The 17,764-nt window shown below is 40.9% G+C and overlaps 2 protein-coding genes across 4 annotated transcripts in view; one reads left to right on the forward strand and one right to left on the reverse strand.

The window, feature by feature from the left end:
- Positions 1–958: 958 nt before the first annotated feature.
- LOC120724001 lies at positions 959–14,126 on the forward strand. The gene is made up of 8 exons (XM_040015903.1): positions 959–1,688; positions 3,649–3,828; positions 4,200–4,388; positions 5,014–5,190; positions 6,405–6,546; positions 10,937–11,547; positions 12,244–12,385; positions 12,995–14,126. The coding sequence occupies exons 1-8, from the start codon at positions 1,593–1,595 to the stop codon at positions 13,726–13,728; spliced, it is 2,271 nt and encodes a 756-aa protein (XP_039871837.1). The 5' UTR covers positions 959–1,592; the 3' UTR covers positions 13,729–14,126.
- A 385-nt stretch (positions 14,127–14,511) lies between these two features.
- drp2 (dystrophin related protein 2) overlaps positions 14,512–17,764 on the reverse strand; it is a 167,436-nt gene continuing 164,183 nt past the window's right edge. For all 3 annotated transcript variants that reach the window (XM_040015882.1, XM_040015879.1, XM_040015880.1), the window contains one exon: positions 14,512–17,434. In XM_040015882.1, the coding sequence (XP_039871816.1) occupies positions 17,415–17,434 (20 nt within the window). In that variant the 3' untranslated portion in view covers positions 14,512–17,414. The remainder of the gene's footprint in view (positions 17,435–17,764) is intronic.

A 17,764-nucleotide genomic window follows, 5' to 3' on the forward strand; every position in this document is an offset into this window, starting at 1 on the left:
CAAGCCTGAGACAGGTTTGCTCAAGTAAGAGGGTGAAACTACCGGTTATGAGCAACAATAGGGGCTTGGTTTTCATCTGACTCAAGAGTGTACTACAGAATGTTATTTTAAGTGTCCTTGAAATAGATGTCCTATATATGTGCGTGAATAGTCTATCTCAGCTACAAGTTTTGTTTATTGGCTCAGAATCAGTACTATATCACACACTTTAATGTATTTTAAGATTAAAGAGCGTGGTAGCATGGTGGTTAGCACTGTTACCTCACAGTAAGAAGGTCCTGAGTTCAATACCATGTGTTAATTGAAAAATCTAAATTGCCCATAGGTGTGAAAAGGTGAGTGTAAATGGTTGTCTGTCTCTGTGTGTTAGCCTTGTTACAGACTGGTGACCAGTCCAGGATGTACCCTGCCTCTCACCTTTAGATAGCTGGGATAGGCTCCAGTGACCCCAATGACCCTGAAAAGGAGAAGTGGATGGACGGAGTTGTTTTCTACCCTAAAGATCAAAACATTCAAGGGGCTCAAAGTGAAATGGCCACATCTTACAAGTCTCCAGGTATCATTAAAGATCAGAAATGAGCATTTACTACTCGCATTTAAAGGTTTGTGTCCAAGATGAAACCTAAAGTAAGTGAAGAAACACTTGATTTATGCAACATTTTACATCTTTTTACCTTTATCATGTTGTGGTGATCTTCTTTTTATGATTGCACCTGACCAGTCCCTGAAGAGCTTAAATACTGCACTGGCTGTGGAAATCATTTACATCACTGTTATCTGTTTGCAACTAAATAGCCATCTCTTTATATCTGCAGACTTTCCCATTGGTTGGCTTTTATCTATAAATCTCTGCTTGGACTGGTACCTTCTCATCTGCGTTTCTATATGTGTAAAAACCTCAACCTCAACCAATACGTCATACACTCTTACAGTAATATAAAAATGTTTGTCCCCAAATTTAGAACAGAATATTGCACAGACAAGTGCAATATTTTGCACTTGTCTGTGCTCCTGTGCTCTCATGGTCTCACTTGGCAAAGAGATTTTGATCTCAATTAGACTTTTGCCCAGATAAATAAATGATAATGAAGTTAAATATAAATATAAATAAAAGTAGCAGAACAATCTAATCTAAAAAAAAAAAGTTTGATTAACAATAAAAGTATTTAAATACTTTGCAGCCTAAGGCCAGATTTAGTTGGAAGGATGCTCTCTGTACACCCTCTGCCTCCCAGCTGGGGGACAGCTGCATCTTTAGGACATCACTGCGTCATCAGAGCACTCTTCCTCCAGAATGATCTTTACTTGTTCCAGACCGATCTCGGCCTTTCTCATCCACATGATTCAGCGGTCATCCCCGCCTCTCCCTTCTCCTTCCAACAGGAATTGCCCCCACCAATCACCGGAGTAGGCAAGGGATTAGCTCCTCAGATTAAAGTGGCCATCTCCAAACCCTGTCTAATCCTACCATCTGTCAGAGAGCAGCAAACTAGCCAAGACTCTTGCCACTAGGCTAATCAGAAAGTCAAAAGCACACAGCTAGAGGGAGAGAGACATTTCGAAAACACACTTTTCTGTTTCCCAGCGTGGCAATGGAGGAGACATACCTTCTCAACTATCCAGGTGTCAGGAAGAAAATTCTGGCAGGAGGCAGTGGACCGTTACCTCACTTTCCACCTGGGACAAAGGTATTCTAAATTGCAGTTAACGCGATAACCTAATCGTTAGGGTAGGTTATCACGCAGTGTTGAAGACAATGATGGTGTGTACAATAATAACCATTGTGGAGTAATTCATGTTCCACGGGGGGAAAAAATGTCTATCTTGGGTGTCTATTTTTAGCTGTGTGTTGCAATGCCCACTTCAATTAGATTCTGTTGAATTATTCATGAAGTTAGAAAATTTATTCTGTGTCTGGCTCATGCACACAGAGCAAACATTTGGTCAACCAAATTGCAACATGTTTTTTGGCACTGTATCTTTGTTTCTGTGCTTCCACTGATCTGCTGGTTTCCGACTTTTTCCCTTCCTAGTCACATCCAGCCATATGGCACCGAGCCTGGACACTGTGACAAATATTTTCCATGACAATGCCAGCATGAATTTCCATTTACCTGTGCGCGCGTGTGTGGATGTGTGCGTTCCCTCCCCAGTGAGGTGATTCCCATTTGTTCACACAGTTATCAGACTGTTGCGATTACACGCAATCTGTCAGGCTATAAATAAGGTTACACAGATCCAACATTATTTTTAAGTCAGGGTGATGCTAAAACCTTGAAGACTCGTAGATGCACGCAAACAGATGTCTGAAATATATCATGTATGTCATTCAGTTTACTGTAAATTATATTTACAAAATATACAAGAAAATAATTTTCAAGTTAAATTGGACTTTTTTTTTATTTGGAAATGACAAAGGGGGCTTTTTAGTTTTCTTGTGTAATTCAAAACTATTTTTGTTTTAGCCATTGATTTAATGGGCTTTTAAAGCTTGCAATCAATGGAACAAATTAACATTCACTAGAAAAGGACAATCAATAGGCTTTGAGAAGATGTGGTAGATCCTTTATATTGACTGCAGGAAATTCTTTAAGAAAACTTTCAAGATTTAGGTGGTGATGTAAGTATTTGCAGACAAAGATATTTTTTAAAATTATTATTTCTGTATATTGCTGTGAAAACGTATTTCTGATATATATATAATTTTTTACATATTTGTCACATTTACATGTTTCAGGTGGTCAAATAAATTTTAATATTGTTTTTAAATGATGATTCAGTTTGTCAAGAGAAAAAACGTATCCAAACCTAGGCTTATGTGGAAAAGTAATTGCCCCCTAAAACTAGAAATTGGTTGGCAGCAAGAATTGTAACCAAGCGTTTGTGACAACTGGCAACGAGTCTTTCATATCTCTGTGGAGAATTTCTGTCCCACTCTTCTTTGCAGAACTGTTGTAATTCAGCCACATTAGAGGTGTTCTGAGGTCATCTCAAAGTATGGATTTATGTCTTAACTTATGGCCTCTCAAAAACCTTCATATTGTTGTTATTGAGCCATTCAGATGTGGAATTCCTCATTGTCCTGCTAGATAACCCATGTGTGCTTGGGACAAAATGATGGCTGGACATTCTCCTTTAAGATTTTCTGAAAGAGAGAAAAATGTATGGTTCAATGAATTACAGCAAGTCATCCAGGTGCAATGGGACATAATATATTTATAAAAGTCTCCAGGATGTCTTCAGTTAAGAAGTTTTATAGCAAATGGTGAGACGAGCCTTCGTGTTCTTTCTGGTCAGCAGTGGTTTTCACCTTGGAACTCTCCCATGGATACCATTGTTCCCTCTAGCTTTTACCCCTTTAATAAAATCATCATCAAAGCTGTGTTTTATACTCACACATCTTATCTTTGTCTTGTTTTGTAAACAACTTGATTGTGGAAAATCTGCTTGTTTTTCGTGAAATATGTAAATGTTACAAAAAATGCAAAAAGCTAAGAAATCAGGGAAGGGCTAAATGTTTTTCACCACACTGTATATTAAATATTTTGTTGAAAAAATCAGTGGCCACTTTATATGTCTAGTGAAGTCTCCACTGACTGTAGTTTGTGTCATTAATCTCTTGTACTCTCCCTGTTCCCACTTTCCAAGCTGGTTTTCCACTTCCAGACACTGTTGGACAACTTCGAGAGGACAGTCATTGATGACAGCCGACTAGCTGGCAGACCGGCAGAGATCTTTGTCGGAAAGATGTTTAAGATGGAAGTCTGGGAGACCCTGTTGACGTCCATGCGTGTTGGAGAGGTGGCTGAGTTCTGGTGTGATGCCATTGTGAGTTGGATTACAAACCGCACGCACACATTCTGAGATATCCGGCCCCTGAGAGGATGTAATAAGTGTTCATGACTGGGAAAGGGAAGCTTTTACTCCTCATTATAATGCACATGAATCAACGTTCTGTAGCCTCCAACATGCTCAGTAATATAAACATAAACAAAGCAATCTCTTTGTGCAATTTTTTTTCTGTTTTTCCTTCTGGAGGAAAATGTAATTTGCAAGTAAAATTGTGCGACTTCTTGTGTTTTTTCTTGTACGGCTGATTGGCACGGGCTGCCAGAACCAGAGGGTTAGCACGATTAAGTGCTTCTGTGTTTTATTCTAGATGTTGCGTGCATGATTTTGTTGATGTGCTAATTTCACAGCACACAGGCTTGTACCCCATTGTGTCCAAGGGAATGAGACTGATCGCTCAAGGGAAAGACCCTCTGGAGGGTCAGAGACACATGTGCGGAATGGGAAACCTGTTCCACTATCACTCCACGGGTTTCCCCGAGCTGGATGAGCTGATGCGGACTCCTCAGCCGCTCATATTTATTATGGAGCTGCTGCAGGTAAGCATCTGTGACAGTGACAGTGAATAGCGGAAGAAGAGAATGAACAGCTTCTCCCACTTTTTAGCTTACGCTACACCAGCTTTACGCTTTTCTAAAATTTACTGACAGCACTGACTAAAGTGCCTCTCTGTCTAAAACATTCAGCTTTGAAATATTATATTTTCCCAAACAAGCTTGAGACTAATTAGCGAGTCCAGTATTGGTGGCAGTGCATTAACATTATTTCTGTTTCACATCAGCTGAAAAATCTTCAGCTGTGGAAAAATGTAGATACTTTATGAAATGTCTTGATGCATGCTCAATGATCCAAGTAAGGAAATTCCAAAAAGTTGATTCTATTTATCTGGACCTAGCGTTTCAGTGGGAGAAATGTTTTGCAACTCATCAAAATGACTTCTTCAGTCTCCAAAAGTAGATCTTTTACCTAAGTAAAAGTTTCATTATCACAAATTGAAAGTATATAAGCAAAGTTTAAAGTTAAACAATTATTATTGCTATTGGTGGACTGAAATAACTACTAACTGTAGCTTTAAATAACTTTAATAAAATAGACAAATTTATCACGCATGCTTTGTACCTGTTTAAAATTCACTTGCATCATTTATCTTCTTCTCCTATGCAGGTAGGAGACCCCATGTCCTACCACAGAGAGTCGTGGATGATGGAAAAGGATGAAAAGCTGCAGACAGTGCCAGTTCTCCACATGCAGGGCAATGCTCTGGTCCAACAGAAGAAATACAGAGATGCTGCCAGCAAGTACAAAGAAGCTGTCCTGCTGCTAAAAACTGTCCAGTCTAGGGTGAGTGAAGAGCGGTTGGAAGAAAGGTGGGATGTAGGCAGGGTGTGTGTGTTGTTTGTGTGAATCTGTCTGTGTGTTTGTGTGGGGAGGGGCATGCAAAATGAGTACTGGGGAAGCTTGTGAATTCTGAGGTCTCTTCAGGATTTGGGGTTTTTGGGACATGCAGCTCCTTCTTTTCCAGTGGGACATTCCTGTTTTCCTGTTTTGCTCTGCTTCACGGTGTCCCTGATTACATGCAGCCGGGTGGGAGGCAGGCAGCAGAAAAAAAAGGAGACCTGTCTTAGATAAGAGCAGAGAAGGTGGGTGGTGGGGTGTGAGGATAGCGCAATGCTCTAGGGAGAAGAAAAGTTATGTTAAAGTGAACGCACAACAGTTTTAGACATATTTGAAGGTTTCATGTTGTGGCTTACAGATAGCTGGCCTTAAACACTTGGTAAAGTAAAAATGATAATTAAATGTACTGAATTCTTATAATTATTAAAACAGCAAAACAAGAGACACTCACAAAGACACAGACTTGACACTGAGACATGACTAACTGGGGAAACGCAAGGGAAGACAAGAGTAACAAACTGATAAACATGGAAGAAGAATGACCACGGAGACAGAACTAAACATACACGATAGACTACGCAGGGAGGCACAAATGAGAACAGACTAAATGAACAAGAACACACAACAGAAATACAAATGATTAAACCAGGAAGAACGAAACTAAACAATAGTAAAACGAGAACATAAGAAAACTAGAAACACCGTGACAGTCTCTCAAAGAGCTGAAAATGACTGTTCAGTGATGTTCCCCATCCAACCTGATGGAGCTTGAGAGATCCTGCAGGGAAGAACTACCCAAAAAGAGGAGTGTCAAGCTTGTATCATACTCAACAGGACCTGAGGCTGTATCTGCTGCCAAAGGTGCTTCAACAAAGTATTGAGCAAAGGCTGTGAATACTTATGTGCATTTTGTATTTTTGTTTTTTATTTTTAATAAACTTGCAAGAATTTCAAGTAAAGGTTTTCCCTTTGTCGTTATGAGTTATTGTGTGTAGAATTTTTAGGTGAGAAATAAATTCAATTGATTTTTGAATAAGGCTGTAACATGACAAAATGTGGAACAAGTGGAGAACTGAGAATACTTTTCATGTGCACCGTATAACTACTAAGCAACGTGTTGAATGAACATGTTTTTCTTTTAAATCTGCATTCTTGTGTAGGAGATGCCAGGTGATATAGACTACATTAACCTAGGTCGAATGATTGTCCCCCTGGAGCTGAACTACTGCCAGTGTATGCTGGAGCTGGAGGAGTACTATGAAGTCATAGAGCACATGGATGAGCTGCTGCAGAAACACAAAGGTAAAGAAACATGCTGGAGAAAGAAGAATCGTGAGGGTTTATTCTGATTATTCTCATCATTTCTGGTTAAGAAACATCTTTAATTTGACTTTTTTCGGGAGAATCAACAGGGCACACTTTTATATATTTCCTGTCACCTAGATTCACATTTGCACGGTTGCATCAGCGAGCTTAATCCTGTGCACAGAAGTAGTTCAGCAGTGCACGGCTGTTATTCACTCTTTCCCTCCAGAGATTTGAACCAGCAATGATACCATATGCTCATAGTTCTCTAACCTCCAGGGTACTGCTGTGCCCAAACTTTGAAAGGGGGAGGGGGAGGGATAAGCTCCAATTCTTGCTATCATCAGCCTTTGTTAGCTGGGCTAGCATAATTTACGCATGAGAGCCATTACTATTTAAAATGATTCCAAATCTTTTATTCTTTCCAGAGCTGTAAAAATAAAGAAATCTTACATTTGACAGAAATCTTTTTCTATTTTTAAGACTTTAGAGCTGTTTTTGCGTATACATGTCAGTGAAGAGGTTTGTTTTCTTTATAAAAATTCTACCTGCAAGTCTAAGTGTCATTCATGCAAAGTGATTCAGAGCAAGCTTGACCAGAATATCCTCGAGAATGTCCTATAACATCGACATAACTGCACGCATTATTGCATTCTTGACTTTTCCAGAAATAATTAACATTTTCGTTTGTAACTGACTTATAGGAATTTTGACATTTTGATACATTTGGCTATTTGCTTTCTTGACAAGACAGAGGAAGATTGATGCCACTCTGATGCATGAATTTTAAATCCGAAGGAAAGCCAGATGGCCTTCACATAGATGCCTCCTGGTGTTATTTTTTAGTCTCATAAACTAAGTTGGGATAATATCAATTCACTCTTTATAACCGTCATCGTTATCAGTTTAATTTGCACCTCTCGATTCAGGCTTAACAAAAACAGTCATTTCAAAATCTTGTAAAAAGCTGCCAGGTGAGAATCTGATGCCTGCACTGGTTTTACTGCATGTTGCAACTGTTTCTTGTTAATGACAATTTTAAAGCTGAAGCAGTCCCGGGAATTGCACTGTCATACCCATGGCTGCTCAAAATCCTAGAGGAGCCTCTTATGCTGGCACAGCCTTCACTTCAGAGCCTCATGAATTATGCCCATGTTGAGGCAGTCTTTATTTTACTCTCTTCTCCCCAGTCTGGGGTTTCCACTTCCCCAGTGTTGTGTATTTGACTTTTGCATTATTTGTGATGTGGGGCTATAAATCTGTTTATTTTATCACATTATGGTGACTTACCTTTCCTTTAAGGACAAAAAAAGTACTCATGGTGTAAGGAGAAGACTCGGTTGTAAGGAAAAGATAAGTCTTTTGGAAAGTAGTGTATGCAATGTAATGTCTTTTGAAATGATGCAAACACAACACTATGTGGGGCAATAGAAGGAGATGTGTAAACTGAGCACAAAAGTTTAGCATGGATATGGTGGGCAGGATTTTCTGGGCTTCCCGACCCAGTTTGAGCACTTGTCACAAAGCTGCAGGGCTCTTTATGAAGCTTAGAAGCATGTAGCCCCCACACAAGCATTGATACACCTTCTTCTACTCTTCTCCTCTCTTATTGTCCTCAGTTTCATTTTCCCAGTCCTTTTCTAGCTGTGTCTTAGTTTCATTTCACACTTCCGTCTCCTTTTGCTCACCACTCTGCTTGCATTCTTCGTGCTGTTGTTGTTCCTCCTGTCATCAGTATCACGTTGTCTGCATGAGTTCCTGTCAGCCACTCGGCTGCTGATTCATCCCTTCAACCCATTTGTTCTTTAGAAAAGGATCACTGCACTGTCTCTGCTTTGCCAGAGGCGACAGTGAAATCTGTTTAACTGCTGGCTGAACGAAGATTTAGCGTAGAGGGAAATTAAATGCAGAGAAACAGGAAAATTCAATTATATGTGTCTATCTAAACTAAACACAAACAGGGGCATTGCAATGTGTTCGCATGGTGTTTCCACATGTCTGCACTTTCCAATTTGGGAAATGCAGTTATTCACTTTGTGGTCTTTAATTAAATGCTTGAAAAAAAACAAACCCCATCTCTGTTCATCTTATTTCGCATGAAAAAACAAAACAAAAAACACTGTTATGCCTTGATTTGGCTTAGCTGTAACTCAACACCTTTGTCTCATTTAATATGTGTAGATCTGTGAATATGCAAATTCTTTCCTGCCTCCTCCGTCAGCTACTACTACCTCCATCTGCCCCCTGCACACTCCCTGTGCACAGTGGTGGTCCAAACTTCAAAACTGAGTGTTTTGTTAAGCACAGGAGGAAAAACCCAGTGTTCAATTTGTAAAGCAGGAGATATGCTGTACAGTGAGGCTGCTGCTCTGCTGGGTCAGGGGAGAGAAAAATTCCTGGAACGAACACACACACACACACACACACACACACACACACACACACACAGACTACCTCGAGCATAGAAAACAAAGACTAGGTGCTAGGTTTTAATAACTAAACAAAACAAATAATTTAGGCAATTTAATACTCGCTGGGAAGCTTTTAGTGCACTTATAGTAAGGTCTCATAATGATGCTTTGTAAGTCTGAGATTTTTAGGTGTACTCAGTCTAGAGAATATCAAAGGAGAGTAAAATAACAGGCCTGTGTTTACACTTCCATGCCTATTTGTCCTTTTAGATATTACGTGGATGATTATTTTCCCCTAAAGTACAACAATTTTCAGCATCTTGACATCCTCCTAACATGGCAATGCTGCACAGCAGCAGCTACACTGAGCTTAAATGAAATAAGTCTACAGTAAAGTAGGGATTACTATTGGAAAAACGGTAATTAGATTACCGTTACTTTCCCCTAGGAACGCTGCGTTACTGCGTTACTAAAACCGTGATTTTTTTGCGAGAATGTCTCATGACAGTGACGTAAGCGAGTGCGACGTTTGTGACAACAGCTGTGTGCAAATCAACAGTGCATCATATATCGAGTGCAGAGAGAGTATGAGCGTGCAGCGTTTAAAGCGTGGAAGTACTGACCTTACTTTGAGTTTGATTCCATAAAAAGTGACAAAAACATTAGTGTCCGCTGTGCGTGGGAAGAAAACTTCTTTTTACAGCGAAAAAAACCGTGCGCTGCGATGTAATGGGAAACTCACAGAGAAACTCGCGGATTCTTCCACTGACCGCAGCACACCTGCACCAGGGTAAACCTCCGCCTACCCCACTCCTGCTTTACAGGTGAAAATAGAGCAACAGGACTGCTGAGTCTTTGACTTTATTTATTTTCTGCTGTGTTTTACTTGCATCTATTTGAAAGACTGATTGTAAACACAAAATATATTTTATTTTATGTGCTGGAATGTGCAGAAAATAGGTTTAGATATTAAACAAATTTCTTCCAGTGAGAGAATGGTGCATATAATTACATTTTTGCTTGATGCATAAAGCTAAAAGACTAAAACTAATAAAACAAGTTTTAAAAAGAGACTTTTCCATTTGATTACATTTTGTATGATGGATTATGTAGAAAAAGTAGAATTGGGCTGAAAGATCTATCACTTTATCACCTATTCAGGTTGTAAATTATGTTTTTAAAAAGTAACTAAGTAACTAACTAAGTAATTAATTACTTTTGAAAATAAGTAATCAGTAAAGTAACGGTATTAAGTATCAAATGTCAAAACTATTAGTGCTATAAAAAGAACAACTTACAAGGGTGCAAAGGATGAGCAGCAAATGTGCAGTACATTCTGAATCTCTGTTTTTGGGTTTGTCATTGGAACACTGCAGTTCTGGGGAAGCCATACTGACTTTCAAAAATATGATTTTCATAGACGAGGTTCTTTAAATAAAACGTACAGCCAGCTAGTTTAGCACAAACACTCTAATAAGGGGGAAACACTTAGCCTGACTCGATTCAAAGGTCACTCCACAGTCATTTCTAAAGCTACCTAATTAACACGCTGTATTTTGGTTGTTTGATCTAATAAAACTACATTTTTTTTAGTCTTTTTCCCTCACAAATACACAATGGGGTTGTTAGTGAGCTGTAGAAGTGGATGGGGCAGAGCCAAGCTTGCTGTTTTTCTTTGTTTCTAGTCTTTGTATGAAGCTCAGCTAACCCACTCGATGTAGCTTCAGCTTTTCATTAGTTGCATCATATCTTATTCAACTCTGGAAAGCAAATAAGCTTTCCAGAATTATTTTTTTTAGTGTTTATTAGAGTTTTGCAGATTTAGTTTTGATGAGAACTAACAGGTCACACCAACTCTCTGTCCTAAAAGCTTATAAATAACCACCTGTGCTTCAACGTGCATATCAGATTGATTTACGTTTTTTTGCAGTTATTATTTCCCTGTGTTGTTGTTTCTTGCCTTTTCTGTTTCTTAGACTGTGTCAAAGGCTACTACAAAAGAGCCAAAGCCCACGCTGCTGTGTGGAATGAAAAGGAGGCCCGGAGAGACTTCAACATGGTGGCTCAACTTGACATCACTTTGGCGTCCCTCATCCATCGAGAGCTGAAGGCCCTGTCGGAGCGCATGAAGGAGAAATATTGGGAGGAGAAGGAGCAATACTGGAACAAGCTAGAGAAAAATGAAAACACAAAAGAAGTGGGGGAGGCAGAGAGGAATGATGAGGAGGAGGAGAAGCAGACAGGAGAGATAGAAGAGGGAAAACAAGAACATCTCGAAAGTGTGACAACAGCGGCAAATGATAAAGTGGGAGATGGTTCCGAAGAATCTCCCCCCGAATATGCAGAAGTTCACAAAGAGAACCTCGGGGAAAATAAGGTTGCACTGACTGAGGGAACAGTTACCAAAGAAGAAGCAGTGAATTTAAACACTTGCAATAAAACAGAAGGCAAGGACTGGCAGCAGATGTTACGACTGGTCATGTTGCTGCAGAATGAGGGAAATTTCCTCATTAAAGAGAACCACTTTCAAGAAGCTTCTGGAAAGTTCAAGGAGGCTATAGAATATGTGGACTGCCTTCAAAATAAAGTAAGTAATTGGTGATTAAGTGAGGGTTTGTAAAAGCGTTCAAGTAATTGTGTTGTCTTTTCCAGGCAATTGAATGTAAAATAGAGCTTTTTGTTGCGATGACAGTACCCAGATGGACATACCACATTAACAGCCACCGGTTCAATCCACTCAGTGTGATGAATAGTGGAACATGCCAGAGAGTAGTCTTGCTAAAGGACCTCGACTCACTGTGGCTTGTAAACTGTAATCATCTGTCATTGTTGCTTTTTTACTGAAGAGCAGCTGTGGCATTGTAGGTACGCTGGCAAAGTGAAGAGCAGAGAAAGAGCAGAGAAAGTGCTCTGAAAATAACAGCCATCCACAGAGATATCACTGTCACACTGCTTGCCTGTTCTTCTTTTCTCTTTCTTAAACTCTCCTTTCTGCCACACCTCTGTGTCTAACTCCCTCATGCCTTTCACACACAACAAACTCTCCGCTGTCCTCAACCCACCCACTTCCATCTTTATTTCTCCTCATTCTAAATTCCTCTGCCTCCTCCCGGTATCATTTTCCACATCCGAGCTTTTTCGTCGTGCCTCCCAACGCTTTACATATTTGCCCCTACCTTTGTTTCATCTTTTCAACATTTCTCTCGCCATCTATCACCACCACCTCCTTTGCCCTCACCCTCCCACCTACCCGGCTTTCATGTCCACTCTCTTTTCTCTGCAGGTGGATCAACAGGGTGAGGACTGGGATTCGCTGGAGAAAGTGCGTCTTCCTTTGACTCTTAATTTCAGCCAGTGCATGCTGGAGCTAAAACAATACCAGCAAGTTGTGGAGCTCAACACCAAGCTGCTGAAGAAACACAAAGGTAATATTAGAGTGAAAATTGAGTTTGGTATAGAAATAGATACTTGAGTATATAAATATACCCCGGTTTAGTGCGTACAGAAAAAAAAAAAACAACCCCAAAAAACCTATCATTTTTAAGCTAAAAAATTTCAAGTTCTCCTGCCAGCCCTCAGCAAACACTCTGCCTTCACAGTGCAACAAGCCTTGATCTTTGTGTTTACCAGGGAAAGAAGAAACCAAACATTCACAACCGCAAAGCTGTGTCTATCTTTTGTTCCCTCAGCTCCCACCCATGGACATCACAGTCAAAAATGAATTCATTGTTTTCTTTTTGTTTGTGCTATGATGAATTATTAATAGTTAGGGCGATCTGAAAAGGTTGTTTTTATGCGTTTCTTTCCCGTTCATTTACTCCTCTCGTGCGTTCACCTCCTACTACATCTCCTGTCTCACCGCTGGCATTCAGTGTAGTTAACTCCTGTGGTATTTATTTTTATCTTCAACTTTTACGGCTTTCCAGTTTTACTCTTGCCGGCCTACCAATCATTCATACCTCCTGTTGCCTCTTGTGGTCTTTACGAGTCAACAGTATTGCCATTTATACTTATTCGCTCTCTTTTCTCAATAGGTAATTTCAAGGCAGTGTACCAGAGGGCTCGGGCTCATGCTGCTTTGTGCAATGAGGATGAAGCTCGAAGAGACTTTGATACGGTGGAGAAACTGGACCAGAAGTTTAAACCCTTTGTGCAGCAGGAACTGAGGAAGCTGTGCCAGAGCATGCGTTCTATGCATGCCAGTCAGAACAAGACTTACTGGGATACAACACAGGAGAAGTGGGGGCCTGGTGGGACCAAGCCCACGAGTGCAGCCAGAAAGAAGAACGTCAAATTTCCTCCAAAAGCCACAGAAGGAAAAGCTAAAGCAGATATTAATGTAGATAAGAAGACTGAAGACACTAAGAGCCAGGAGATGGAAAGCTCAGAGAAATGCACCCCTGTCGAGACAGAGGGGGTGGATGGTGCAGAAACAGGGAAAAATCCAGATGTGAAAGCAGAGCAGGGTAATAAAGAGCCAGAGCGTGGGAGAGCGAGTGGAGAGGGGTTAGATAATGAAAGTATAGAGAAGGCCGTGGTTCATGAAGCTGGGCTGGGTGTACCAGATAATCAAGCAATAGATAAAGATAGAGATCCTGCGCCCGCCAGCTCCGGCAAAGATAATGCAGCGAGCAAGAGATCAGTGCGCGATAAGGCGAGAAAGAAGGTAAAATGTCAATCAAGTGCTGCAACACAGCCAAAGAGAACAAACTCAGGGAACAAAGCCAACAGGGCTAAAACAGAAAAGGGTGGCACTGCATCAGAATAGACCAATGAGCCGTTTTTTCTGCGCTGAAGCAAAGGTTTAAGGTAGAAGTCGAGGGCAGACTGAATAACAGAGTCAGAAAAAAAAACAAGCCTCACAATGGGACATACACAAATCCAAATATAAACACAAAAAGAAAAATTAATATAAAACAGCCTGTATTTGGCACCATTCTGAGTTAACTTTCATTATTCAAATCTCAAAGGGATAACTGCAGTCACATGAAATAAACAAAAAAAAACAATAACACGAGCAGACAAGGAGTTTGCCAAATACAAACTTTTATTTCTGTACACAAAGAGTAGAAAGCAGCCAGTAACCCACTTGTTATTACAGTAAAAAGCCTTTCTTCAGAAACCCTTTTTTTTTTTTTATACAGATTAAAAACTCCAGAGAAAAGACGAAAAGAAGTGTTTTGAGTTCTGGACAATAAAACAGGAAATCAAAAGTGTTAAAGAAGTCAAACATTATGATTAATGAGGTATATTAATGGTGATTTAAAAGAACACACAAAGAAGAAAAGAAACCTCATTTCATCAGAAAAAAAATATGAGTGTGTTAGAGTAACAAACTTATATCTGTTGCGTGACATACAAGCGCACGTGTCCTTGTTACATATTTAGATGCGTGTTGGTAAACACAGGAGGGAGGGTCTGACACTGAGGCGGCAGATTAATGACAGGGCCCGTGGAGCATGTTGGCAAGCTACATGCAGTAACAGAAGTCTGAGCAGTGATAGCGGTGTCCTCTGGGGGTGACTCCGGCTTATGTAGAGAACCTTTTTTCACCCGGCTTCAGTCATCCCACAGGGAGCAGTGTGTGTTAGTGTGTGTGGGGCAAAACAGGAAGCCACTAGGAGTAAAGAAATGTGCACACGGATGAGACCTCAGATGATCACACAGTCACGCATCATCATTTATTTGGATGGCGGTGTCGAGCAGCAGCAGAGTGAAATGTTGGGACAAACTGTGAATTGCAATGTAACCCTGTAGTATAACTACCTAGTCTATGTGCGTATATGTTTGTGTCATTCTTTCGCCACTATATGGAGTTAAAATAAACATGACAGCTGTTGATGTGCAGTCCTACTGGGGGGGTTGTCTCCCCTTCTTTTTCACAACCTGTCACTGCGCCATCATCTTGTGTACCCACATAGAAACGTATGGAGCAACTGAGAGCTGGATAATCATCACTGTGTAATGAGATGTGTAAATACGAATAGATAAATGTCTATGAATAAACATCGCTTGTCATGGCTTTTTTTTTTCTCCCACGAGCTGTGCAGCTGCTCTTTGTTCTGAGTTGCGAGAGCTTTAACAAAACAAATTCTCAAGCAGTGCTGATGCGGAGATGGGTTCAACAAATAGTAATGACTATCTTCAGCAGCTTAACAGTGGCAGGCTTCAGTGGAGGTGGACGTGAAGAAAAGGAGAGCTGTGTTTGGGAACCAAGGGCCTCTCTTGCTTCCCTTAAGGCTATTAGCATTTGTATTATGAATGGCACATCACGTTTCCAACTTGCAAACCTGTGGAGCTTTGTCCTTGGGGGCAGTTCCCTAGCAACGGTATCAAAACTAACAGGCAACGAGTGCTGAGGAGGATGGTGTCAAATGCGAGTGCTATGTGCCTGGAGGAAGATCCCATAATGAATGCAGCACATGGGTTTTAAACTCATGTATGTGGGGTCAGAATGATATTTTTAAAGTTTAGCATGGATTCTTCAATGTATATGAGAATGGGGTGGTTTGAGTACGGAGAAACACACAGAACCACAGCTTCATTGTTTCAGGCAAACTTTAGTCCTGCTTCTGGAGATTTTGCTGTGGCAGGCACATCAAAGTGGATCTCTCCCACCAGCCCTCAAGCAATAAATGGATTGTTTTTTTTATGCCTTTCCTCTCTTGTCTCTTAGATCTTTACTCCCTCCAAGCATACCCGGCACCATGGGTTCACTCATACAAGCCTTATTTAACCGGTTTCACCCTATGGATGCTCACATGCTGTGATCCACACTTTTCCATTCCAGCTGTCACTTCCAATCAACCACAGGTCTGTCCGGGGACTGACAGACACTAGTGCACAAACACACTCCTGACGCAACCTCCTTCCCTGAATTTAAAGCATAATGAAAAAAAGAAAGAAAACGTGGAGAAAGACTAACTCTTGTCTTTTATGGATTCAGCTTGGTTTTAAGGCATTAATTGACTGTGCTATGTTTAGAACAAAATGCACCCTATGAGCTTGATACGATGAGGGTGAAACCATATCAACGACACATCCTTTTGTAAATCTAAAAGCAATTAAGTATGCATTAACATGAGGGGAAATGACACATGCAGAGTCAGTAGCTACTGTTCTTTTCAAATCTACATGGAATGAAGGGATTATTAAGAATGGAGCTGGTGTGGGACTGGGTTATCTTGGTGTGCCTTATACCCCCCCTGTAGTTTTTGGAATTAGCATATCGAGGGGTGGGGGAGCTTTAACTTTTAGGAGCTCCTTCCTTCTGTCTGCACATAGCAGGAGAACCCTAAGATCTCAGAGCAGTGGCATGCATGCTGATATTCATCAGCAGACATTTCCTAAACAAAACACAATCCCATTCACAAAACAAATTGGCTTACCACTGAGAACTTGTTTATATCCTTCAAGATGAAATAGATCTCCATTTTTATGAAATTGGCCTACGGTGTATTTCTGGCGATACATCACAGCACATGTTATCGATCATGCAGGGAGCCATTTGGTTATTTGTGCATAATGTGGGTGGATGCGTGGGGGGTATTGCAAATAGGGGTGCGTGTGTAGCAGCATACGTGTGTGCACATACACTGAGTGCAGTTAGTGCTCTATGGGTGTAAAGGGCTCACTTAGGAGAGGCAAGCAATGAGTACGACAAGCAGTGAGACAGGATTAGAGGAACACAGTGTGTGCATACAGAGGCGCTGTGCTAGCGGGCACTTTGGCTGTCTCAAATAAGTCATGGATTTAACTGATAATGTGTCATTCTGAAAAAGTAAATAAGCCCGTTGTGGGTGCTGTCAGCTCCTTGACAGTCTGCACCACGCAGCCACATAAAATGTAGTCAGCCCAGCCCTGATCTAGCTTACACGGTTAAGCTTTAGCTCACCTCCTTGTTTCAAAATACAAAAATAACAACCATGACAACACATTCAGGAGGGGGGGGGGAAACACACACTGAAGATACAGGCATTTTGATAGAAACAATGGATGTCCTTCCTTTTCCCCTTTTTGCATTTTTTTGAGGTTCTTTTCACAGAAGGTCCGATTTGTGCTGCAGACTGATATAAAGCTTCCCACCTCTGAATGACTACACAAATACTGGTAAACACAGTGTCTTGGCTGGGCATTTTCCATCACTTTAGTCTCTCCCTGACCTGCTGCTAACATTAGTTTCCTTTGGCTCGTTAACATGGTGTCAGGCTGCGCCACTGAAGCTATGAAGCACAGCCTGGCCAAAAGGACATCAGCGTGAGCCTTTAGCAGTTTGCATGAAAAAGGCTTTTAGTGCACAAAATTCCAGTAGAGGGTTAGCTCTAAGTATCATTGCCGCTGCAGTGGTCACATGGCCTGGTGTACTGTGGCCTGACCTCAGCTGCATAGAGCTCCTCCCTCTGCCATCAGGCGTTCTTTCAGGCTTTCTTTCTGCTCCTCCAGGCACACTCAGGGTTAGATGTGTGATGTGGTGCCTGAAATTAGGATATAAAAGAGAATTTAAAGAAAAGAAAAGGGTTAACAAGTTTAGGAGCACATGCAAAGGACCAAGGAAATGTTCTTGGTTATAACTAAGAAGGCTATAATTATTATAATCCCTTTCTTTGTTCAAATTGCAGGCTTTGGATTGCCCAGCAAATTGCATTTTAAATGCAGTGGGGCACTGTGGCAAAGTGTGTGACAGTGACACGCTCTGTCTTTCTCTGCTGCAGTCGCCCTCTTATCTTACTTCTCTTCTCTGCCATTCAATCTTTCCATCCCTACCCCCTCCCCTTCTATCGATCCACACTAGTACATATTTGCTC

Source organism: Simochromis diagramma, unplaced genomic scaffold (assembly GCF_900408965.1).
Source record: "Simochromis diagramma unplaced genomic scaffold, fSimDia1.1 OVJJ01000685.1, whole genome shotgun sequence".
NCBI lineage: Eukaryota > Metazoa > Chordata > Actinopteri > Cichliformes > Cichlidae > Simochromis > Simochromis diagramma.

What these genes read in the sequence shown, in the direction of transcription:
- LOC120724001 (XM_040015903.1), top strand. Translation starts at nt 1,593, where the DNA reads ATGGAGGAGACATACCTTCTCAACTATCCAGGTGTCAGGAAGAAAATT. An exon ending in TTATTATGGAGCTGCTGCAG is followed by an intron (nt 4,389 to 5,013) that starts GTAAGCATCTGT and finishes TCTCCTATGCAG; the next exon opens with GTAGGAGACCCCATGTCCTA. An exon ending in TGGACTGCCTTCAAAATAAA is followed by an intron (nt 11,548 to 12,243) that starts GTAAGTAATTGG and finishes TTTTCTCTGCAG; the next exon opens with GTGGATCAACAGGGTGAGGA.